Source organism: Hyla sarda, chromosome 2, assembly GCF_029499605.1.
Source record: "Hyla sarda isolate aHylSar1 chromosome 2, aHylSar1.hap1, whole genome shotgun sequence".
Classification (NCBI taxonomy): Eukaryota; Metazoa; Chordata; class Amphibia; order Anura; family Hylidae; genus Hyla; species Hyla sarda.
In genome coordinates, this window is record NC_079190.1 from 217,579,042 (window position 1) to 217,605,897 (window position 26,856).

Here is a 26,856-nt window from a genome sequence, read left to right on the forward strand (position 1 = left end):
CTCTGAAAAAGAACAGGATAATGGAATCCCTTGCACTTATTTTTATTTTGGACCCACTTTGGCTTACAAATACTGATGCTAAATAATTGGCCAAAAGCTTTTGAATCTGACAGTGCCCATTTAAAGGGGTACTCCACCCCTAGACATCTTATCCCCTATCCAAAGGATAGGGGATAAGATGTCAGATCGCCGGGGTCCCGCTGCTGGGGACCCTGGGGATCGCTGCTGCGGCACCACGCTATCATTACTGCGCAGAGCGAGATCGCTCTGCACGTAATGACGGGCAATACAGGGGCCGGAGCATCGTTACGTCATGGCTCCGCCCCTCTTGACGTCATGGCCCGCCCCTTCAATACAAGTCTATAGGAGGGGGCGTGGCGTCACACCCCCTGCCATAGACTTGCATTAAGGGGACGGGCCGTGATGTCATGAGGGGCGGAGCCATGACGTCACGCTGCTCCGGCCCCTGTATCACCCGTCATTGCGCACAGAGCTAACTCGCTCTGTGCAGTAATGATGACGGGGTGGCGCAGTGGAGATCCCCGGGGTCCCCAGCAGCGGGACCGCGGCGATCTAACATCTTATCCCCTATCCTTTGGATAGGGGATAAGATGCCAGGGGCGGAGTACCCCTTTAAGCAATATGACTATATAAACTTTAAGCAATATGACTATAAAAATATAAACTATACCCTTTATCTAAGGAACATTTTAATCCTTCCAACTCGACCATTCCTGTCTCACTCTTTCTCCTCTCTTTTTCCCTCTATTTGATATCTCCTCATATTTTTTTACTTTGTTAACTCTATCCATTCACCGATATTTGGGGCTCTCAGAGAAATCTTAATTCCTAAGTGTTAAGGGCAGCGCTCCGGCCATTCATTCTGGCCGTGAGCGCTCCCTCTTCCCCGGTGTATGCAACCCTGGGACTCAAAGTGCGGGACGCTCCTGCATGCGTGTCCCAGGCGTTGCTATTGGTAACGTTCCGGCCGTTCAGTCAGGCCATGAGCGCACCCCTTCCCCTACTAGCGGTGGCTCGGGGACGCGCTTTGCGGGACTCGCCCGCATATGAGTCCCGGGCATCTCCTTGCACCTCTCTCTCCCCGCTCCTTCTCGCCCTGCCCATCGCCGGCACATGCATCCCCTCTCCTTAGGGCGTACGCTTCTAGATTTTAAATGCCAGCAGGCCCATAAGTGGTCTGCTGCAGGGCGGACCTTATATTAGTCCGGCACCTCCCTATTATGGTGCCGGATCTTCGTGCTTAGTGCCTTAGAGAAAGCGTTTCTTTGTGTGTGCCTTATTAGTGTTCCTGATCTTGTGCCTGTGACCTGACTACGCTTCTTTGCCGCCTGACCTTGTGCCTGTGACCTGACTACACTTCTTTGCTGCCTGCCTCCTGACCCGTGCTTCGTCTGATTACGCCTTATCATCTGTGCCAAGTTTTATCTGGGCAACCTGTGTGAACGGATCGTGCCAGGGGTAGCGACCTGGGTGCCACCTGCCGCAGCAAGTCCATCCCACTTTGCGTCGAGCTCTGGTGAAAACTTAAAAACTCCACTCCCTGGTACGGTTCAGTCATTGTTCACACAGGACAGCGGATCCACTACTCAGCAATTACGGAAGGCTGTTACAGTAAGAACCGGCCATGGATCCAGCCCAGGTTCCACGACTCCTCCTGCTGACTCCAAAATTTGTCTGTCTCTACCTGCTAAGTATGAGGGTGACCCGAAGTTATGGAGGGGCCTTGTAAATCAAAGTTCTATGCACCTTGAACTACAAGCGGACCAATTTCCTAAAGAGTGTGCCAAAGTGGCATTCATCATCAGTCTTCTTTCCGGGAAAGCTTTGGCCTGGGCTACCCCGATGTGTGACCGCATTGACCCGATGTCTTCTAATCTCCGGACTTTACTAGCTGAATTCCGAAATGTGTTTGAGGAACCTGCTAGGGCTTCTTCGGCTGAAACTGCTTTACTGAATCTCTGTCAAGGAAACTCTTCTGTGGGGGAGTACAATTCCGCATCTTGGCCTCTGAACTGGCCTGGAACACCGATGCTATGGGACTTTCTAGCCGAATCACGGATGCCTTGGCGACTCGAGATCTTCCATCCTCCCTGACTGATCTCATCAATTTAGCCACTCATATTGAAGTGCAGTTCTCTGAGAGACAGGAGGAACTATGCCAAGAGAGGGAACCTCTCTGGACACAGCGTTACCCCTGTTTGGCTCCGGTATTCCAATGTCCTCCACAACAGTCTCTAACTCCATCTACTGAGGAGCCCATGCAGGTGGACCGCATTAGACTTTCTTTTCAAGAAAGAACCCGTAGACTTTATTGTGCCATTACTGAACATCTTCCTTAAAGAGTGTACCCTTCGTTCATAGTGTCTGGGAAACGCTCGCACCTAGGGCACATAAGAGAGGCGTCCCTGGGTGAGAATAGCACCTCTCCACATTTGACCATGCCTGTTCAGATTCATATTCCTATGAAGTCCTCGTTCTTAGTCTCTGCCTTCCTGGACTCCAGTTCCGCGGGTAACTTAATTGATGCCACCCTGGTCCAAAAACATTGTTTACCTGTGTCTCGGCTAGTTAAGGTGCTGTGTATATTTCTTCTGTTAATGGAGAGCACCGGAAATGTACGGTCCTATTCCGCACTGAACCTCTCATCATGCAAGTAGGAGTGTTGCATAAGGAGAAGATACAGTTCCTTGTACTTCCTCATTGTACTTCTGAACTTTTTGTCCAGGTCACTTACTGGAGTCACTTCTATCTAGGACTAATCCATTTCCTCTCATTAAGTTTTGCATACCATTTCCTTATCGAGATTTTGCTGACGTATTCTGCGAGAAACAAGCAGAGACACTTCCTTCACATCACCCTCATGATTGTCCCATTGATCTCCAACCTGGCACTACTCCTTTTCTGGAAGAATTTATCCTTTGACTGTATCTGAGAAACAAGCTATGGAAAAATATATTCAGGAAAACCTTCAAAAAGGATTCATCCGGAAATCTTCCACTCCTGCTGGGGCTGGATTCTTCTTTGTTGGAAAGAAGGATGGTTCTCTCCGTCCTTGCATTGATTATCGTGGTCTTAATAAAATCACAATCAAAAACCTCTACCCTTTGCCCTTGATTTCTGAACTCTTTGACTGTCTACGTGGAGCCAGAACCTTCACTAAATTGGATCTGCGAGGGGCATACAATTTATTTCGCATTCAAGAAGGCGATGAATGGAAAACGGCTTTTAACACCCGTGACGGCCATTTTGAGTACCTCGTCATGCCTTTTGGTCTCTGTAATGCTTCTGCATTCTTCCAAGAATTTGTGGATGACATTTTCTATTGTATACCTGCGTGGTGGTATATCTGGACGATATCCTGGTTTTCTCTCCCAATTTGAGACTTCGAGTTCATATTCGCAAAGTCCTGAAACTACTCCGGGAGAATCGTCTGTTTGCTAAATTGGAGAAATGCCTCTTTTGAAAGAACAAGTCTTCCTTTACTGGGTTATATAGTCTCACGTCTAGGACTACAGATGGATCCTACCAAGCTTTCTGCCGTTTTGACTGGCCACGTCCTTCTGGTCTGTGTGCAATTCAATGATTTTTGGGGTTTGCCAACTACTACCATCAGTTCATTCCCCATTTTTCTTCCTTGGTGGCCCCAATTGTAGCTCTTACCCAAAAGAACAATAACTGCAAATATTGTTCACCGGAGGCTGAAGAGTCTTTCTCTCAACTAAGATCTGCCTTCACTTCAGCACCTCTAATCTCAAGACACATCATCTGTAGGAGCTGGTGCTGTACTGACGCAAAAGTCTCCCAAGGGCAAAAACATAACTTGTGTTTTTTTTCTCCAAGACCTTTTCTCCTGCGGAGAGAAACTATTCCATAGGCGACTTGGAACTCCTCGCCTTCAAACTCGCCTTAAAAGAATGGTGCCATCTTTTAGAGGGTTCTACACATCCTGTCAGCATTTTTACAGATCACAATACCTTTTTATATCTACAATCTGCACAATGCCTGAATCCCCGTCCCCGCTCTTCTTCTCCCGATTCAATATCTTCATTCATTTTCATCCTGCTGAGAAAATAAAATATGAGAGCCAATGCTCTCTCGTTCCTCCGATATTTTGGTTAGGATTTCACTCCATGTTATAATATTCCTCCTGAGTGCCTTATTACTGCAGCTCCAGCTTCTCTTTTTCAAGTCCCACCTGGGAAGACATTTGTATCTCCCCATCTCGGACGTCGTGTCCTCAGTTGGGGACACTTCTGGCTGCTAGCTGGTCGCTAGCTGGTCACTTTGGGATCAATAAGTCTTTGCAGATAATCTCACGACAATATTGGTGGCCACATCTCAAACGGGATATCACTGACTTTGTTAGCTCTTGCACTACCTGTGCTCGTGACAAGACTCCACGGTTGAAACCTGCAGGACTCTTAAAGCCCTTACCCATTCCGGATGCCCGTGGACTCATATAGCCATGGATTTAATCACCGATCTTCCTCCTTCTCATAACAATACCGTCATCTGGGTGGTCGTTGATCATTTTTCCAAGATGGCACATTTCTTTTTCCTTTGCCCAGAGTTCCTTCTGCTCCTCAATTGGCCAAACATTTTATTCAACAAATCTTTCACTTACATGGCCTTCCTTCCTACATCGTCTCGGATCGTGGAGATTCTGGTGTGCCCTCTGTTCTTGTTTAAAAATTAATCTAGACTTTTCTTCCGCCTACCACCCACAATCCAATGGGCAAGTGGAGAGAGTTAACCAAATTCTCGAAGGCTACCTGTGACATTTTGTCTCAGCCCAGCAAGACAATTGGGTTGATCTTCTTCTTCGTTGGGCAGAATAATCACAGAGACTCTGAGTCCACAAAGAATTCTCCCTTTATTATTGTCTACGGTCTTCATCCTCGCCCACCTCTTCCTTTACCAGATTCCTCTGGAGTGCCGTCCATAGAAGCTTTAATTAATTAGAAAATTTGAGTCCATCTGGCTGGAGACTAGACGTTCCTTCTTATCTGCTTCCTCCCAAATGAAGTCTCAAGCAAACAAGACGAGAAGGCCTCCCCAATCGTTCTCTTTCTTGGAAACCAGGTCCGGCTCTCCTCCAAGTATATACATTTAAAAATTCCCAGCTACAAGTTGGGTCCTGGGTCCCTAGGGGCCTGAAGAAGCACGCAAGCACGATAACAGACCGTCGACCGTTCCTTTTTCCTCCACTTCGCTCCATTTGTCCGCTCTCCCTGCATGAATGCCATCGTTGTACATCTACATGCAATAAAGAGCAAGTGACTTCCCTAAAGACCTGGTGAGTGCATCATTTCTATATATCTTACTTGGAACCTACCTGGGTCCGTTTTAAGTTCTTCAAAAGAACAATCCTGTTTCTTACAAATTACGTCTACCCTCCTCTCTTCGCGTACCAAATTTTTTCCATGTTTCTTTGCTCAAGCCTCTGGTCATTAATCGGTTGTCTCAAAAAGTAATTGCTCCTACTCCTGTCTTTGGTTCTTTAGACATTTCCGAGGTGAAAGAAATTCTTGCCATGAAAACTGTGAGAGGAAAAACTTTATTTTCTTTGACTGGAAAGGGTTTGGTCCAGAAGAAAGGTCCTGGGAACTGGAGGAGAATGTTGTGGATTGCAGCTTGGGTCGAGATTTTCTTAGATCCAAAAAGAGGGGGAGACCCAAGGAGGGGGGGGGGGGTACTGTTAAGGGCAGCCGTGAGCACTCCCTCTTCCCTGGTGTATGCAACCCTGGCTCCTGCACGCGTGACCGGGGCGTTGCTATTGGTAACGCTCCGGCCATTCAGTCCGCCCGTGAGCGCACCCCTTCATGCACCCCTTCCCCTACTACCGGTGGCTCCGGGACTCGCTTTGTGGGACTTGCCCGCATAAAAGTCCTGGGCATCTCCTTACCCCTCTCTCCCCGGTCCTTCTCGCCCTGCTTTACGCCGGCACACGCATCCCCTCTCCTTAGGGAGCATGTGCGCCGGCGCTTCTAGATTTAAAGGGCTAGTATGCCCATAATTGGTCTGCTGCAGGGCGGACCTTATATTAGTCCGGCACCTCCCTATTATGGTGCCGGATCTTCGTGCTTGGTGCCTTAGAGAAAGCGTTTCTTTGTGTGTGCCTTATTAGTGTTCCTGACCTCCTGCTTGTGACCTGACCTTGCTCCTTGCCGCCAGCCTCCTGACCTTGTGCCTGTGACCTGACTACACTTCTTTGCTGCCTGCCTCCTGACCCATGCTTCGTCTGACTACCCCTTATCATTTGTGCCAAGTTTCATCTGGGCAACCTGTGTGAACGGATCATGCCAGGGGTAGCAATCTGGGTGCCACCTACCACAGCAGGTCCATCCCGCTTTGCAGCGGGCTCTGGTGAAAACCAGCGGCACCTTAGACTGGGTACGGTTCAGTCATTGTTCACACAGGACAGCGGATCCACTACTCAGCTGTTACGGTAAGGCCGTTACACTAAGTTTAACTATTCTAGCCAGGCCTAACAGTTTGATAAACATTTAATCTCTACCCTTACTTAATACATTTAACCCTAAAATGGCACTCTTCCAAGTAAAATTACAATTTAATGGGAAGTCTTTTCAATTTTTTCATACTTTCTTCCAGAACTCTTGAATCTTTTCAAATTCCCAAGTCATGTTTACTAAATCTGCCTCCTCCCTTCTGCATTTGGGACATTTTGCCATTTGTGTATAGCTGATATATTTTAGTAGTTTGGCGAGTAGTGTAACCGATGGATCATTTTAAAATATGAGATTCGATGATTTAAATTCACGGATGAACATTTAATATCTTTAAATATAATCTTCCATTCCTCTTTTGTTTCCCCTAAATCCCTACTCCATTCTTCTTTACATCTAAATATTTGTGCCTCACCCTTCCAAGTGACAAATCTTTTAAATATTTTCCCTAATACATTTTTATTTTCCCTATTCCGTGACTCCAGAACACCATCTATGATTTCATGTGATTCAATTTTCCACCTTGTATTATCTTTATCCCCCATATAAGCATCCCTCACTTGCCAATATCCAAATATATTTATTTCCTTTAACCCAAATTCTTGCCATTTCTTCAATTTACCTTCCTCGTACAGTTGATAAACCCATTTAATACCGCTATCTCCCCATTCTATACATTTTTGTGATTTTATGAAATTCTTTTAAATATTCATTGTTCTATAATGGGGTGAACACAATACTCACTCCCACCTTCAACAACTGCCTTATTCTCTTCCATACCTTATCTATTGCTTGTAGACCCAGGCAATTCCACCATTCTTTCCAACCTAATTTCCCACTTTCTAACACTTCAAAAATATCCTCTTCCTTACTTCCTCTTTTCCTAATCCACCGTAATATATTAACCTCCTCTTCTGCAATGTATACTAACTGAGTGGCTAAATAATAAAAATAAAAATTGGGGAGATCTAACCCTCCAAACTCTATTAGGAGGGGTTTCAAAAAGCAGCTTTTCATACAAACCTGTTTTCGTCCCCATATTAAACCATTGATTTCTTTTTCCTGTCCCCCCCCCCCCCCCCCCCCAAAAAAAAAAAATGTAACCCCAATCCATACAGGTGCAACCCTAAAATAGTGTAATGTGGTAGCATGGAGAAGAAAAAGATTCTGCACTCACCGGTCCAGGAAACCATGTAACAGCTTTTATTCAGGAACTATAACATCGACAAGCAAGATGTGAATAGCGTTCCAATGCAGGTCAGGTGAGTGGGCGAGTGGATCACAGGTGTGGGGCGTGTGCAGTAGGGCAAGGAATCGTTTCACGTCATAGGTGACGCTTCATTTGGCCTCTCTAAGAGGGGAGTTCCCTGGGTTTATACATATATGTGCACTAGTGAAAAAACCCTTAGCAACAGAAATAAACCAAATTGTTTATAAAATATACAAAAAAGTGTAATACTTCAATGCATAATTAAAATCATACTACAAACATATGGATGATCCACTTGGCCTCCTGTTGTAATAACCTAGCGTTGCGGTCTGTCCCAGTCTTAGGAAAAATTCTTTCAAGACCCATAAGTTTCAATTCAGCAGGACTACTGCCATGACTTTGTTTTATATGGGAAATGAAACGAGTTGCTCCCTTCTCAGTTCTAAGAGGGTAGAAGTGTTCCCGAATGCGATGGAAGAGGGGTCTTTTAGTTTTACCCACATAAAATCTTCCGCAAGTACAAGAGATGCAGTAGACTGTGTGTACTTCTACAAGTAATAAACTGGTTAACTTGGACCTCATATCCCCCCCACTCGGAAATGTCATTTGCCCAAATTATGCTGTCAGAATGAACAGCTTCTGCAGGGGAAATTACCTAGGGGGATTGTGTCATGCAACCAGTTTGTAGATTTTTTTGTGGACTAGATGTTTTCTTTTTTTTCTTGATGTAATCGCCTATAGTACCTGTTTTCTTGAATGTGATGATCGGTTTGTGTCTTGCAAATGAACTGAGATCAGTGTCATTCTCAATCATGAGCCAATGTTTGTGTATTTAATTTTTAATAATCTGGTTAAGAGGTGTGTTCCTGAATACAAACATAAACCTTTTTCATATATCATACTCCTTGCATCTTCTACTTTTACTAATAAGGAGGGAACTTCTATCAAGCTTTTTAGCTCTATCTAGGGCTGTGTCTATTACAGATGCAGGATAGCCCCTTTGAATCAATCGGATTTTAAGGTCTTGTGCTTGCTGCAAAAATATATCAAAATTGCTGTTCACTCTCCTGAGCCTAACCATTTGGCTATAAGGGTCAGTTGCCAGTTAGTCCTAGCAGACTGTGATTGTGAGCTATCGAAGTCGTGCCGTCGCTATCTGTTTTTCTTTGTTTATCTATGTCTATCACGATGGACTTGTCTTCCGCGGCTACGGGCACACGGGACCCACCTGTAGTGGAATCGTCCATAGAGACTGATCACACTCTAGCAAGTATGGACACTGCAATTACGGCAGGGCAAGTGGGCGCAGGGGCATTTTTTCTGATGTGCAACAGCAAAGACGAATTACAGTTGCTCAATACGAAATCTTTGGAACATCGGATTTATTCCCCTGGCAGAAAAATAAATTGAGGACTATTAACTCTCTGTCCGCCTATCTTGAATGTAACAGAGTCCCTCGAGGACTACGTTGTTTTAAAAGATCCCTTTCAATTCCAAGAAGATGACGCCTTCATGAGGGAATGGCATGAAGCACATTTAGCCAACTCCATTAATCTTTTAAAGAGAACCCGTCATTAAGTTTTACCATATATAACGAGTGGCAACACGTAATAGAGGTTAATATCATGTGTCCTACCATGTTTGGATGTCTGCTGGCACGTCTGTAAATGTGGAAAAAACAACTTAAATAACTGTCACATGCAGTATGTAAATGAGGCTTAAGTAGTCACCAGGCATGCTCAAGTAGTCACCAGGCATGCGGCCTGCTGAAGAAGTCACTGCTCCCCACGCTGTACTCACGCTCATTCAGGCTCTAATCACTCCTATTTAGACATGATTGACAGCCTACCTCTAAGAAATGACATCAGACCCTGACTGAGCTGCTGAATCATACCTAGATGGGTATTATTTGAGCCTGAATAGGCGTGATTACTGCTCTGGTAGCCATGACTACTTTAGCAGCCGCATGCCCGACTGAGCCTCATTTACATACAGCATGTGACCATTTATAAAAGTTGTTTACTTCACATTTATGGATGTGCCAGCGGACATCCAGACATGGCAGAACACGTGATATTAACCTCTATTATGTGTTGCCACTGATTATATAGGGTAAAACTATTGATTGGTTCCTTTTAAGGATCGTCTTGGCAAAAAATCTAAGAGATTATGAGATCATTGCTGCAGATCTCTACAAAGCTAAGTTGGAGTTGCGTTCTCGCACTCCTAATGAAAAATCTGTATCTTTATTTTTCAAAACTTTGGAGAAAATACTTTTTTATATATTCAATCAGAAATTAAAGAGATTAAAAAAGAAAAATTTGTGCGTGACAAATACGATTATGAAAATCATTGTGAATTCACTTGAGCCAAGTTTAAAGGTACTGCTCAAACAACTTTAAGAGGAAGTCTAAATCTACCTGTGATTTTTTTTTTTTTTACGACTGAGTCAGAAGGTAGCATGTCGGACGATCAAGACACTAACCGACCAAGTACATCTAGAGTCGACAAGTTCAATAAGGACTTACCTCTGGGAGAACATCACTCCAGTTCCACTACAAATGACAAGGGTCCTCTCCCTTTATGAGGAGAAAAAGGAGAGGAGGTCTGAGGAAGAACAGACAGCTGGAAGAAAGGAAAGAAAAGGAAATCGGTGACCTGGCGCAGTACCTAACCACATCATTGTGATGTGTTTTATCCTCATTGACTTTGTCATCAGATTGCACCAAAGCCCTGTCTTAAGGACTGAACTTTGAACTCAGTAAGGGTTTCCTACTTTGAAGTTGATTTCTATAAATCTATCAGAAAAATCAATCTGCACAAGTTTCTTGCTACATCTCACAATCCTAAACAGTACATCAGTCACTAGACAGGCAGAGGTCCCCTATTAGATTAGTTCATTGAGGGTTGTAATGTGTCAAGAATTTAGCAGGCAGGATGATTTATGTGTTTTAACCCTCAATGAACTACAGGAGGAAAGGGTCAGGCCCCGACACATGATGACACCCCCCCCCATCTTTTTTACAAGGAGGTAATCCTTCCAGTTTCAGTCCCCCTGTTCCCGTTGGCAGCTCTCTGGATCTCTTCCAAAGGGCTGTTCTCCAGGATGTTAAATCCTTAATCTACCCCAAATTTATTCCTAATCTCTCACACTCAGATAAAATTGCATTGGACTGGTTAGCGAACCAATCCGATGTAATTGTTTGCAAATCCGACAAAGGAGGAGCTGTAGTTCTGTGGCCAAAAGTTGACTATGACCTAGAAGTCAGTAATCACCTTTTCCAACGCTGATACTTATGAAAGATGCAATAGTGACCCCACTAAACGAGTACTTGATAAATGACGCACCTTGCTGAGAAGCAGCGTGGAGATCGGATTACTGGCCAAAAAAACAGCCGAGCGTCTTCTTCCATCTAAACCTGTCCCTGCTAAATGGTACATGCTACCGAAAGTGCATAAGTCACTGAGCCGAACCCCCGGGGGTGACCTATTGTTGCGGGGATCAGCTTGACGACTCAATATCTTTCCAGCTATTTAGAGTGGCTTCTGTCTCCCCTTCTCCCAGGATACTGTGATACTAATGACCTAATATCAGCGCTGGATGGGTTCGTATGGCAGGACGGATTTCATCTAGCGTCGATAGATGTCGAAAGCCTGTACACCCGCATCCCTCATGATGCGGGTGTACAGGCTATGGAGGTCTTTCTTTCCCATACTGAGAAGTCCCAATCATTTGTACATTTTGTATCTGCTTCCCTTAAGTTTATTTTGGAGAACAAGTTCTTCATGTACGACTCGCAATGGTATAGGCTGACACGGGGGACAGCTATGGGGTCCCCCATGTCTTGCACTTATGCAAATGTCTTTTTAGCAGTTTTGGAGAGTCGCCTCGTCTTCTCTAGTGCCAACCCATTCACTCGTCATATCAAATTGTACTTTCGGTACATAGATGACGTACTGGTGATATGGGATGGCACTAGAGAGGAATTTTATGGATTTGTGACCTATTTGAATGAAAACAATCATGCCAATATGTTTTTCACTAGCCATTTTGGTGATGCTCGCCTCGATTTTCTTGATGTGAGCATCGATGTTGCTAGTGGCAACATAGTGACGTTGGGCCATAGGAAAGAGATGGCTAAGAACTCCCTATTGCACTATAAAAGTTTACACTTACAACATGTGAAAAATTATATTCCTTATAGCCAAATGGTTAGGCTCAGGAGAGTGAACAGCAATTTTGATATGTTTTTGCAGCAAGCACAAGACCTTAAAATCCAATTGATTCAGTGGGGCTATCCTGCATCTGTAATAGACGCAGTCCTAGATAGAGCTAAAAAGCTTGATAGAAGTTCCCGCCTTATAAGTAAAAGTAGAAGATGCAAGGAGTATGATAGACAAAAAAGGTTTATGTTTGTATTCAGGAACACACCTATTAGCCAGATTATTAAAAATTCAATACACAAACACTGGTTCATGATTGAGAATGACCCTGATCTCAGTTCCGTTCCAAGACACAAACCGATCATCGCATTCAAGAAAACAGGTACTATAGGCGATTACATCAAGAAAAAAAGAAAACATCTAGTCCACAAAAAAAATCTACAAACTGGTATTACTTGTAGAAGTACCCACATAGTCTACTGCATCTCTTGTACATGCGAAAGATTTTATGTGGGTAAAACTAAAAGACCCCTCTTCCATCGCATTCGGGAACACTTAGAACAGAGAAGGGAACAACTAGTTTCATTTCCCATATAAAACAAAGTCATGGCAGTAGTCCTGCTTAATTGAAATTTATGGGTCTTGAAATTTTTTTTCCTAAGACTGAGACAGACCGCGACGCTCTGTTATTACAACAGGAGGCCAAGTGGATCATCCGTTTGGATGCCACTGGAGCTCTGGGTCTTAACGAGCGCAGTGATTTTTTCCCAATTCTTATAAAAAATCTCGGTTTGGTTCTTCAGTTGTTGCACATCTTGATTTGGCATTGTTTCCCTATGTTTGTAGTATGATTTTAATTATGCATTGAAGTATTACACTTTTTTGAATGTTATACACAATTTGGTTTTTCTATTGCTAATGGTTTTTTCACTAGTGCACATGTATATAAACCCAGAGAACTCCCCTCTTAGAGAGGCCGGATGAAGTGTCACCTATGACGTGAAACGATTCGTTACTCTACTGCACACGCCCCACACCTGTGATCTACTCGCCTACTCACCTGACCCTGAGCTGCATTGGAACACTATTCACATCTTGCTTGTCGATGTTATAGTTCCTGAATAAAAGCTGTTACACGGTTTCCTGGACCGGTGAGTGCGGAATCTCTTCTTCTCCATGCTACCATTTTCTCAGTGATTCCTATCCCGCACCCCATACCGGGAACCAGGTCAGTTGCCAGTTAGTCCTAGCAGACTGTGATTGTGAGCTATCGAAGTGGTGCCGCCGCTGTTTGTTTGTTTTTCTTTATCTATGTCTAAAATAGTGTAATACCATAGACAAAATTATCATTTTTACCAGTGCTAGTCTATCTGCCATATACAACCCCATACCGCTCCAAATCCTACATTTATTTCAATGTCAATGGGACAAGATTTAATTAACCAAATTCCTCAATATTTCCAGACACCCTCACACCAAGATACTCAAAACTCTGTGGGTTTTAAAATTTTCACCTTTCCAATTGGAACCTCTATACGATTATCCAGGGGTAACAAACATGATTTTCCCCAGTTTATACTAAAACCTGATAAATGACCGAATTCTTCTACAACCCTAATCAACACCAGAACCTTGATGATTGGGTCCCTAATAAATAACACTATGTCATCCGCGTATAAAATCATTTTTATCTTTTTCCCCATTTATCCCAAACCCTCCAAACTCATTATTTTCTTTTATACTCCAAGCTAAGGGCTCCACAAACAATGCAAAAAGCATGGGGGGAAGGGGGCACCCTTGTTGTTTAGTTCCCCGGCTAAGCTGAAAACTCCCCGCCACTTCCCCGTTAAAGTCTATTCTTGCTGTAGGCAGACTATATACAATTTTCGCCCAGGTCAAATGTCTCCAAAACTTTAAACAGAAAGCCCCCACCCTGTCAAACGCTTTATTGGTGTCCAGAGAATGACTTGTGCATGTTAAAATAAATAAAAGTAATGCTGTAAAAAAATAAAAAATTTAAAAAATTAAAAGTGCTGTTGCAGTTTTCAGTTTGATTGTACAAATAGGAATAAAGTCTATTTTGCGCTACATTATAAATTTTGAAAAACAGTGGGTGAGGTAAAAACTAATTCTTGTAAACTTATTCTACAAATGTACCAGATTTATTACAGTGGCTCATGTAGTTGTAAAATCTGGTGCTTCATTAGACAGTTTAGTTTAAGTTTGCACCATAAATTTGTTGAAGTACCTTTACACCCAAAAAATGTATTCCAAGAATGGATTTCCAAGATTTGGAGCATTCACTTTTTGGAAAGCCATTCCCCCTTTTTTTTTTTTTTTTTTTTTTTTGCAATTTCCAAAGCCACACCTCTTATCATGTAAGCCACATACCCCCTTCTCATATAAAGCGCAAAAGTGTCTAAAATACATAAACAAAATGTGGTGCAAGTTGTAAGGCAGGGTTGTTGTGTGTAATTTTTTACATAAAAAAAAAAAATACACCATATTTTTAGTGTAGGTAGTTTATTTTATTTAAAACTCCATAGGGCTCTGGATGGCAATGTATAATTGTAAAAGATAATTTTATAAATAACAGTTGGTTTCTTTTTTAGGGTGGATTCCCCCATGAACCTTTTCCGGGTGGACAAATGCAGAATGTAAGGTTCACAATTTATTAAAGTGGTTATTGCCAATACAACTCAAAATAATTTACTGTACTGTCTGCAAAATGTCTGTATCCTGGGTTAGGTAACATGTTTCATCCTGGGTACCCAAAACTATATCCATCAGCTGTCCAGGTTGCAGCAAGACAGTTCTGGATTCCCAGCACTGCCCTGAAATACCATATACCTATGATCCTTTCTTTCTTACTCACTGCTGACTAGAGCCCTGCGCAGGACTGTTTTTTTAATCCCGCTGAATTTCTGACAATTACCACCACTGGTCAGTGTTTCACTCCCGTAACGTATGTACAATCACGTCCGCTCCTGTTAACGTGACCCCCCCCCCCACAGACACACACACACCCTTTAAGGGCCAGAGAAGGGGCTAGATGGTCATAATGATTTGTAATCAGACAATCCTAATTTACAATTAAGCAAGATTTATTTAAAAAATGCAAGTCCCCATATTGCTTTGTTGATGCTTAAAAGGTATTTCCTCTGTAATACTGAGAGATTGGAAATTGTTTGGCCTTAAAACCCACAAAGGCTCTGGGGTTGTCTGGGGAGTAACTTTTAGGCTATGTTCTCACGATTGAATTTCCATGTGTAATTCCGCAGGAGAATTCTGCTCGGACATTCCACAGCAGCAGAGTCCCATTGATTTCTGCCTGCACTGTTCACATGGCAGAATTTCCGCGCCATATGTTTCTGGTGCGGAAATTCAGATTCTGGCATCAAAAGAAAGAATAGTCAGGTGTATTTATTTATTTTTTCCTGCGGAATCTGCATGAAAAATGGAAATGAATTACTGTCTATGAAACCTAGCGCCAACATGTTCAGCTGGTGCTCCGCTGTTGGTGGATTGGCATTCGCCCATGTGAATATAGCCTTACAGTTTAATGTGGCCAGGCTTGGGTAAAGAAACTATAAAAAAAAAAAAGTGTACTTACCAGCCCTGATCCTTCGTTGCTGCTGTTCTGACGATATCTAGTCCTGCTGTATAGCTTTTCTTGGTCTAGAGTGGCCGAGGGTGGCACTTCCTTGTGTTGAGACCAATAAGTGCTGCACTGATGGACCAGGCATTTTCAGAAAGGCTGCCGCAGCCTTTTTATATTTTTTTTCCCCCAGCCTGGCCACATTTAACTGTAAAAGTCTTTTCCCCAGATAATGCCTTTTAATGCCCCATATTGTAAAGAATAATAAAAAGCAGCATCTATATTATTTCTTGTGCTGCAAAATAATCATATATATACATGAATGATATGTGATATTGCAAAATTACGTTTTTTTTTTGTTTTATCTTAACTTTGCTCAGTGACTGTACATTGTTATGGGAAATGTATTTTTTCTTGCATTTCTTTCCTTTCAGCCAGCATATCCACCAGGATACTCCCACGGCTTTCCTCCCGGTGCTGGATGCAATGTAAGCTTTTAGTGACTGACCTTATTTGTTTTTCACATGGTGTAAATGTGCAGAATGTCTGCCCAAAACCATGGGTGGACATTCCACACATCTGAATAATTGCTAAACCGCTTGGAAATGCACCATCTCATAGACAGCAATACATTTCCCTGTGGACTCCGCTATGTGAACAGCGCAGCAGAATCCCATTGAAATCAATGGGACTTTGCTGCAGCAAAATGTGCTTGCGGAATATTCCTGCAAAATTCCGCTTGGACATTCCGCTATTTGAACATACCTTAAAGCCGCGTTCACACAACGGAAATTTGGCATGAATTTTCCGCGCGGAATTCTGCCTAAATTTATTGCCCATTAACTTTAAAATGTCAGTTCTTATATTTTTCTGAACTTCTGCTGCAGAAGCCCACTCTCCACGTCAAGGCCACCTAGTCAGAGTGATTCCCTAACCTAACACTGGCGTAGTGCTGGGTGGCAACCACTGCCTCCGCCACACCAAGCCCACAGGGGGAACAACCCAATGGACAGGCAGCCCCACTGCTGCCCAACCAAGCCCCTGGCTCGGGGCCACAACACCCCACAGAAAAAGCATCACAGAAACAATGGCCGCCACAGAGCACCACACCAGTGTGAACCCTTACCATGTGCTCACTGCCATGTTCACACAGCAGAATTTCTGTGCGAAATTCTGCAGCAGCAGAGTCCCATTTATTTCAATGTAATTCTGCTGCACAGTTCACATTGAAGAATTTCAGCACCGTGAGACAGCGCATATTCAAGTAGTCCTAGCGCCGGCATGTTGTCAGATTTTCCGTGCTGACGTTCCCCCGTGTGAACATAGCCTATGTTCACATCTGTTTTGGCGCTCTGTCACAGAATCTGTTAAATTAGCCAGACCTGGCAAGACAGAAAATGCTGCAAGCAGTAATTTTTTTTTTTTGTCATGTCAGATCCTGCTAAAATAAATAGGCACCAGATGGAAACCTTTAAAATCAGTGGGATCCGTTGGTGTTTCTTTTGCAACTAACAGTCCGGCGTGTTTTCTGCCCCCGATCAGAGTCTCTGACAGTGTCCCCGAACTGAGCCTCTGATGCAGATATGAACGAGGCCTAAGAATGCACCAGGTGTGTGAGAGTGGTACATGTTGTTTGCAAGTCATGTGGATGTATAGACTGTTTAGTCTAAGTTGTTTGCACAACTTGTTACTTTTAACCACAAAATTTAGCATTTAAGACATGCCCTCTTACACTTCTATTTTCAGTAAAACACACAGACTCCTGCCACACACACTCACTTGTCAAGCAAGACACAAAACTGTCCAAAACACAATGAAAATGTGGCCCAAGTAATCAAGCCAATTGTTTTAGCACAAAGCAGTTTTATCTCCCCAATGTGCTTTTATTTATTACAGAGAATTTACAGATGTGGTGTTTTCTTTTTTTTTTTTCTTTTTTTGTTTTTTTACAGCCTGCTCAATTCAACCCTGGCCAGTTTTCATCTGCAAATTATGTAAGTATACTATAAAGAGCTTCGGCCATTCCTGCCCTGTTTGTTAGTAAAAACTTGTATCCCCTATTATTTAAATAACAATTCTTGAGAATAGTTTCTCAGGAAAAATAAGAGGAACTGCACAATGAAGGGTTGTAAGGAGCAATGTTCCAGAAATATTTTGGAGAGTATGTAATACATTTGTTTACTAAAACTAACATTTATGGACAGCTGGCGGGACCCTTTTTTAAGCATTACTTTTTCATATTACAATGCTTATTCATGCTTTGGCACAATCTTTAGAAAAAATTTATTTATAATATATATATATTTATTTATTTTTGGTCCTTGATCCTATACAGAGATATAACGTAAAGTGATGTTACTATAAATACTAGACCCTAGACCAGTGTTTCTCAAGCGCAGTCCTCAAGTACCCCCAACAGGTCATGTTTTCAGGATTTCCTTAGTCTTTCACGGGTGATAGAATTATGGTCAGTGAATCGGGCATCGGCTCAGTTATATCACCTGTGAAAGACTAAGGAAATCCTAAAAACATGACCTGTTGGGGGTGCTTGAGGATCTCACTTGAGAAACAGTGCCCTAGACTAGATGGTGGGGTGGGCTTGTGCAGCATGTGGGGCTCTAGAAACCTGACAGGTTCCCTTTAACCAGTTTTTCAGTTTTTGCAGTTTCGTTTTTCCTCCTTACATTTTAAAAATCATAACCCTTTCAATTTTGCACCAAAAAATCCATATGATGCTTATTTTATATTTTTGCGCCACCAATTGTAATTTACATCAGTCATTTTTGCAAAAAAACAACAGCGAAACCGGAAAAAGAATAATTGTGCGACAAAATAAAATAAAAAAAAACACTATTTTGTAACTTTTGGGGCTTCCGTTTCTATGCAGTAACTTTTTCGGTAAAAACGACACCTTTTCTTTATTCTGTAGGTTCATACGATTAAAATGATACCCTACTGATACAGGTTTGATTTTGTCGTACTTCTGGAATAAATCATAACTACATTATACATTGAAAATGATCATCTTCTGATCCCTATAACTTTTTTATTTTTCCACAAATGGGGCGGTATGTGGGCATATTTTTTGCACCGTGATCTGAAGTTTTTAGCGGTATCATTTTTGTTCTGACTTTTTGATTGCTTTTTATTCATTTTTTATATGGTATAAAAAGTGACCAAAAATACGCTATTTTGGACTTTTGAATTTTTTTGTGCATACACTATTGTTTAATTAACAATATATTTTTATAGTTTGGACATTTACGCACGTGGCGATACCTCATATGTTTGTTTTTATTTAAACACTTTTTTTTTTTTTTTGAAAAATTGGGGTGATTCTGATTTTTATTAGGGAAGGGGTTAAATCACATTGAAAACCTTTATTTTTTTTTTTTTTTTTTATGCAGTGTTATAGCCCCCTCTAGGGGTGATAACATTGCATACACTGATTGCAGGCACTGTTTTCTTCCCTTGTTTGCTCAAGCCTGGATTTCAGGCTTGGAGCAATCAAATGCCGATCGGACAGCCTGGAAGAAGGTAATGCACCTTCCGCTGTCCTCTCAGCTGTTCGGGACTCCGCAATTTCACCGCGGCGGTCCCGAACAGCTCCTCTGAGCTAGCCGGTATGGATTTCTCCCGTTTTAGATGCCGCAATCAACTTTGATCGCACCGTCTAAAGGGTTAATACCGGACATCAGCCCGATCCGCAAAGTCTGGTATTAGCTGCGGGTCCTGGTTGCTAATAGCAACCAGGACCACGCAGATACGAAGCGCGCTCAGCTCGGGAGCTGGCCATGGACGTAAATATACGTCCGTGGTCGTTAAGAGGTTAAATCTAATTGATAAATTATATACAACTGCCAGGTGGGACTGCCCAGTTGACTTTTTTACTCTTTTGTTCCTTGTTTTCACAGCATTTCAGACTAGATCCTAGGTGGCTGTAATGAAGGAACCTGTCACAGTTTCATTCTGCCCATAGTTCCAGGAGCATGATGCGCCTGACATGTTCTCTTTATGTTTTACTATATTATGGTTAAAGAAACTGTTAAAAGATCCATTGCCACCTGTTTTTTTTTTTTTTATGACTCAGCTTAATTTAATAAGATTTGTATTAGAATAAAGTACCTGCATAATACAGTAATATCCTTTGAAAGACATAATGTGCTTACAATTGCTTTACTGTTTGTGCAGGCAATCCCTTACAAGACTAACATCTATGGAGGCCTGTTTCCTTCCAAGGTGATTGTCATCAGAGGAGCTGTTGGTGCCCACCATCCAAAGAGGTATTTATGTTGTGCTGTTTATATAGCCCCAAGTTATTCTACAGGATTGTATACTAGTGTCATCACTCACGTCTGTCACAGAAGAAATTTTCAGATCTAATGCATATACTGAAGCCAGTTTAAAGGGGTACTCCCGTGGAAAACTTTTTTTTTTTTAAATCAACTGGTGCCAGAAAGTTAAACAGATTTGTAAATTACTTCCATTAAAAAATCGTAATCCTTCCAGTACTTTTTAGGGGCTATATACTACAGAGGAAATGCTTTACTTTTTAGATTTTTCTGATGTCATGACCACAGTGCTCTCTGCTGACCTCTGCTGTCCATTTTAGGAACTGTCCAGAGCAGCATATGTTTGCTATGGGGATTTTCTCCTGTTCTGGACAAGTCCTAAAATGGACAGCAGAGGTCAGCAGAGAGCACTGTGGTCATGACATCAGAGAAATCAAAAAAGTTAAGCATTTCCTCTGTAGTATTTAGCCCCTAAAAGGTACTGGAAGGATTAAGATTTTTTAATAGAAGTAATTTACAAATCTGTTTAACTTTCTGGCACCAGTTAATATAAAAAAAAAGTTTTCCACGGGAATACAGTACCCCTTTAATATAAAGTTCTGTATGTTGTTCAGCCACTCTAGCACATTGTGACTGGATTTTAAAGATTCTGAACTGTAATAGGAGACCAAGCCTGAGAACTAGCCCTTATATTTTAGCTGCAACTTTTAGGCTAGGTTCAGACTACGGAATCTCCGGGCGGACACTGCAGTCTCCAATAGACTACAATGTGTTCCGCGAGTATTTCCGCCTGAAGAAAGAGCAACGCCATTCTTCAGGCGGAAATTTCCAAGCCGGTTTTCCGCTCACAAATTCCGAAGTGTGAATTTGTGAACGGAAACCCATTCACTACACTATACAAATTAAGAAGCAGAATTTCAGCCTGCAATTTCAAAGCGGAATTGCAGGCGGAAATTCCGTAGTCTGAACCTAGCCTATGCATACGCCCTCATGTCCCGTCACTTAAGGATGGAGGACATATCCATACGCCCTCCGTATTTCCGATCACCGCAGCTCGCCGGGCGGTGATCGGACCGGGATGACTGCTGATATCTATCAGCAGGCATCCCGTGGCAATGCATAGGGGGGGTCCTGAGACCGCCCCCCCATGTCGGCGATCGCAGCAAATCGCAGGTCAATTCAGACCTGCGATTTGCCGCGATCCGGGCAAATCGGGTCACTGGTGACCCGATCTCCCGGAAAATAAGCATGATCGGAGCTGTCAGAGACAGCTCCGACCAGCCTAAAGGATAGGAGCGAGGTGGCAGTGTTGCCACCCCCTCCTATCTCCTGCCATTGGTCGGTCAGGCTGACCACCAATGGCAGGAGGGGGCGGGGGGGTTAGAGTTAATTTCCCCCCCGCTCTGCCCACCGATCGAAGTCGTTGCAGAGGGGGGGGGGGGGGGGGACACACATGCGGAGAGGGGGAGCATGGTCCAGCTTACCCGGACCTTTGGCGGAGGCGGCGGAGGCGTCATCCCGGAGCAGCGGCTGCAGCAGGAGGAGCGGCAGACGGAAAGTGCGGCGGAGAACGCTGCAGTGAAGATCGCGATAAGTGATCTTCACTCTGGCCTTCTAAAAGCTGCAAAACTACAACTCCCAGCATGCCCACACAGCCAAAGGCTGTCTTGGCATGCTGGGAGTTATAGTTTTGCAACATCTAGAGGGTCACAGTTTGGAGACCACTGTTTGGTGGTCTCTAAACTCTGGTCCTCCAGCTGTTGCAAAACTACAACTTTCAGCATGCACTGACTGTCTGGGAATGCTGGGAGTTGTAGTTTTGCAACATCTGAAGTGGCACAGTTTGGAGACCACTATATGGTGGTCTCCGAACTGTAGCCCTCCAGATGTTGCAAAACTACAATTCCCAGCATGGCCAGACAGTCAGGGATGCTGGGCGTGTAGTTCTGCAATATCTGGCCCTTCAGATGTTGCCGAACTACAACTCTCAGCATGCCCAGACTGTCCAGGAATGCTGAGAGTTGTAGTTTTGCAACATCTGGAGGGCTACAGTTTGGAGGCCACTACTTAGCAGTCTCCAAACTGTTCTTCCATAGTTGTTGCATAACTACAACTCCTAGCATGCCCAGACTGTCCAGGCATGCTGGGAGTTGTAGTTCTGCAACATCTGAAGGGCCAGATATTGCAGAACTACACGCCCAGCATCCCTGACTGTCTGGCTGTGCTGGGAATTGTAGTTTTTCAACAGCTGTAGGCACACTGGTTGGGAAACACTGAGCTAGAGTCTGTTTGCTAACTCAGTGATTCCAACCAGTGTGCCTCCAGCTGTTGCAAAACTACAACTCCCAGAGTGCACTGAAAGACCGTACATGCTGGGAGTTGTAGTCTTGCAACAGCTGGAGGCACATGGGTTGGAATCACTGAGCTAGAGTCTGTTTTCTAACTCAGTGGTTCCCCACCAGTGTGCCTACAGCTGTTGTAAAACTACAACTCCCAGCTCTGTCAGTGCATTCTGGGATTTTCATTTTGCCACAGCTGAAGGTTTGGGGCGCCCCCCCATGTGAATGTACAGGGTACATTCACACGGGTGGGTTTACAGTGGGTCGCCGCCCCCCCCCCCCACCCTATAAAAATGAAAAACGTCTCATACGGCAGTGTTTCCTAAACGGCGCCTCCACCTGTGGGGTGTAAAGGCTCAGTGGACCCCTTGTTACGTGCCTTGAGGGGTGTAGTTTCCAAAATAGTATGCCATGTGTTTTGTTTTTTTTTGCTGTTCTGGCACCATAGGGGCTTCATAAATGTGACATGACCCCCAAGAACCATTTCAGCAACATTCACTCTCCAAAATCCCGTTGTCGCTCATTCCCTTCTGAGCCCTCTACTGCGCCCGCCAAACACTTGACATACACATATGAGGTATTTCCTTATTCGAGAGAAATTGGGTTACAAATTTTAGGGGGCTTTTTCTCCTATTACCCCTTGTAAAATTTCAAAAACTGGGTCTACAAGAACATGCGAGTGTAAATAATGAAGATTTTAAATTTTCTCCTTCACTTTGCTGCTATTCCTGTGAAACACCTAAAGGGTTAACACACTTACTGAATGTCATTTTGAATACTTTGAGGGGTGCAGTTTTTATAATGGGGTCATTTATGGGATATTTCTAATAAGAAGGCCCTTCAAATCCACTTCAAAACTAAACTGGTCCCTGAAAAATTCCGATTTTGAAAATTTTGTGAAAAATTGGAAAATTGCTGCTGAACTTTGAAGCCCTCTGATGTTTTCCAAAAGTAAAAACATGTCAACTTTATGATGCAAATATAAAGAAGATATATTGTATTTGTGAATCAGTATATAATTTATTTGGAATGTCTATTTTCCTTACAAGCAGAGAGCTTCAAAGTTAGAAAAATGCAAAATTTTCTATTTTTTCATCAAATTTTGGAATTTTTCACAAAGAAATGATGCAAGTATCGACAAAAATTTACCACTAACATAAAGTAGAATATGTCACGAAAAACCAATCTCTGAATCAGATTGAAAATTAAAAGCATCCCGGAGTTATTAATGCTTAAAGTGACAGTGGTCAGAATTGCAAAAAATGCTCCCGTACTTAGGGTTATAATGGGCTCCATCCCCAAGGAGTTAAAGTCCTGCTTTCTTGGAATCAAGAATGTTTAAAGGGTACCTTCTATCATGTGTTCAGTTTTCTGAACTGTACTGCACTGTGCACAATTCATTTTAAATTCAATGCCTAAATCCCTGAACGGGCACCATTCTCCCCACTTCCCCACCATATATACCTATTTAATAGAAGACAATTATTCCTGCTTCATCTCCATAGCACCTGTCTCCAGCACAAAGTCCAATGTAATGTAATTCTATAGAAGAAGGGCACACCATTCAGGGATTTAGGCACCAAATTTGAAATGAATATTGTTTAGAGAAATGACTATTGTGCACAGACAGTACTGCACACTTTCCTGTTTGTTTCTGCACACAGCCATGATTTTAGCATCTAACTCTGTGGCAATATTTGTTAACATTCTTTTTCAAAACCTATTTACAGATTTGATGTCAATCTGAAGTTTTGCGGGGGAACTGCCTTTCATTTTAATCCAAGGTTTGATGAATGCACTATAGTCCGTAATAGTTATCTGAATAACCAGTGGGGAAGTGAGGAGCGGCAATTGCCTAGCTCTGGAATGTGTTTTGCACCCGGGCAGAGCTTTGTGGTAAGTGTAGCTACATGTGCAGAAAGTCTGCAGGGTTGTATTATCAATGTGGCTGATGTCTTAGGCCTCAGTAGCAACATCAAAAAAATTGGACCCACTCCCTGCAGGAGTTTTTTTATTCAGTATATGTACGCATGTTATGGCACAGAGTGCAATGTCTGTTTCGCCATTGGAGTCCAAGATCTGATGTACGTTAAAGGCACTTTGTGCTCTGCAGTGTAGCTATATTTGCAGTTGCATATTTAAAGGGGTACTCCGGTGCTTAGACATCTTATCCCCTATCCAAAGGATAGGGGATAAGATGCCTGATCGCAGGAGTTACGCCGCTGGGGACCCCCGTGATCTTGCACGCAGCACCCCGTTTGTAATCAGTCCCCGGATAGCTGTCACGCCCTCTCCCGTAGGCTTGCATTGAGGGGCGGAGCGTGACATCACACGGGGGCGTGACGTCACACGCCGCCCGCCCTGTAGTCGCCGGTAATCAGTCCCAGAGCGAACTGATTACAAACGGGGTGCCGCGTGCAAGATCACGGGGGTCCCCAGCGGCGGGACTCCCACGATCAGGCATCTTATCCCCTATCCTTTGGATAGGAGTAAGATATCTAAGCACCGGAGTACCCCTTTAATAATTGAAGTGCTGGAGGTGGCCCGAAATACCCATGGACTCAGCCATTGGTTAATATGGCCCTAAATGTCTCTACATTAATTGTTAATCTGTAATGTTATTGCAATGGATGGATGCTAAATCATGAATACATATCTATGTAAAGAACTTCTATAAATTGGTTAATAAAATGGCTCTATTGTAAAACATATTATTAAAAAGGTATACCAGCCCAAAAAACACACTTTTGGCCTCTGGAAGATGAATGGGAACCAGTGGATACATCTGATTTATACGCTGGAAGCATTGCAGAGTTTATTTAATTTTTTTTAAACAGGGCAGAAAGATGCAGCCTGCTACATATGCATAAATCTACTTATAACACATATTGATTTTATTGCAGATTTTCAGCATTTTTTCACAACACATTACTTAGGCTGCATTCACACCACGGTTGTGCAATACAGTTCCCGTATCAGGTTTTTGATGAAAAACGGTACTAAACTGTATGTGTGTATAAATTTTAACCCGTATATAGTGAAATTCCAAGAAAAAAAACTGTGCAAAGTAAAAAACCGTATGGTGCAAACCTGATGGAACCGTATGCACATACTGTAATCTACATTGACTCCCATGTAAAAAAAAAAAACATAGTTTCAATACGGTTTTTCACCCGGTCCAAAAACCGTGGTAGGCTACAGTTTTGGGTACGGGAAAAAATGGACAAAACCATACAAGATGCAAAACGGATGCAATCGGATGCATCGTTTGGCATACTGTTTTCAATGGAGAGTCAATGCATATAATTTTCAATCCGGTTCCAGTTTTCAAATTGAAAAATGCACCCTTACATGATATTTGAGCCTGGCCTAAATGTTTCCATCAAATTGCTCTCAGTCTAGAAGTTGTGCTTTCTTCCTATAGTTTTAGTGCTAAGCAGCTGTTTCTGTTGCTATGCCTGTTAAAGACTTGCCCAGACTCAAACAGGCAGAGCCTAGCAGTCTTGCTAGCTTCTGTCCCCTGCACGTACTGCTTTGTGGTAGTGTTGGTTGGAGTATAAGATCAGGGATCCATAATGTTTCCTTGAAGTCACAAGTAGGCTCATACAAAATTTCTGGAGAACTTTTTTTTCATTACTCTGCATAGTGTAATTTCTCTGAATATTTAGAAATAACTTGACAACTGGGTGTTATATATAATACCATGGAGTGTTTGACAGTAATAGCCATGACTGGACAGTATTAGTATAGGTAGGGAAACGCCCTCAATTTATAATGCCTAGTTTTCGGTTTAGTCATAACTTGGTAAGTGGAACAGCTGAACTGCAATGCCCTAAAGTTTCACTTTAGGCCAATCTTGGGAGTGGAGTCCAAGTATTCCCCTGGACTTCAGCTGCAAAGTAGATACTAGGCCACTTCCACCAAAGGTAATCCCAGTTAAGTGGTGGCTGGCTAGACAGGCCAAGCACAGGGGAAACATGCAGGTGGGTATAATGATACTTGAGATAAAGAGGTAGCGCAGCATGGTTGAACTGGTTGCATATCAGAGCTGGGTAGACTGTGTAGTAGCTGAGTTGGTTATGTAGAGAAGCTGTGGTTCAGGTGTTGCCAGGTCAATACAAGCTTGATGAATACACATGCCTTGTCAACAGGTTGGGGACTACACTGGAGAATCAGTAAGGTGCATGGGATCAGACAGAGGTAGAGTCAAATAACAAGCACAGGTCAGGAACTGGAACACAGGTACAGGACATACAGATATCTTCACTGTAAAAACCACAATATTGCTCAGGAACAAGAAAGAGGGAGCACTCTCATATAGGTCGTGTCTGGCAGGGATTGGAGGAGGGCAGGAATCGGACATGCATGAACTTTTAAAAAAGTCAGTCTGTGCAGGTATGGGGAGCACCAGAAACTCTTTCCGCCTGTGACAGTACAAAGGAGGAGGGCAGGAATTTGCAGCAGGATGGTGGAGCTGAGTGAGATAAGCAGCAGGACACACAACACCGTGCTTTAAGAACAGATGATTCTGAATTTTTATTTCTGAAGGAAAGACCACAGGTCCTCATTACATTTGTTTTATACACCATAGTAGTTTTTACATGCTTTTCCAATAGCAGTTTTCACTTTCAGTTTGCATATGTGTACATATGTTCAGTATTGAAGCATTGAGGATCAGGTACAGTCTTTACATCAATCATGGAACAATTCACTTTCTTGGGTACATTCCCATTTTTGGCAAAAGGAAGCACAAAACATTAAAGGG

The 26,856-nt window shown here is 42.9% G+C and overlaps 1 protein-coding gene across 1 annotated transcript in view; it reads left to right on the forward strand.

The window, feature by feature from the left end:
* The window catches only part of LOC130357423 (galectin-9C-like), a 94,142-nt gene that overhangs the window by 10,196 nt on the left and 57,090 nt on the right, over positions 1-26,856 (forward strand). Inside the window, exons 5-9 of the mRNA XM_056560115.1 lie at positions 14,475-14,519; positions 15,895-15,948; positions 17,413-17,454; positions 19,652-19,743; positions 23,822-23,987. Of these exons, the coding sequence (XP_056416090.1) occupies positions 14,475-14,519; positions 15,895-15,948; positions 17,413-17,454; positions 19,652-19,743; positions 23,822-23,987 (399 nt within the window). The remainder of the gene's footprint in view (positions 1-14,474; positions 14,520-15,894; positions 15,949-17,412; positions 17,455-19,651; positions 19,744-23,821; positions 23,988-26,856) is intronic.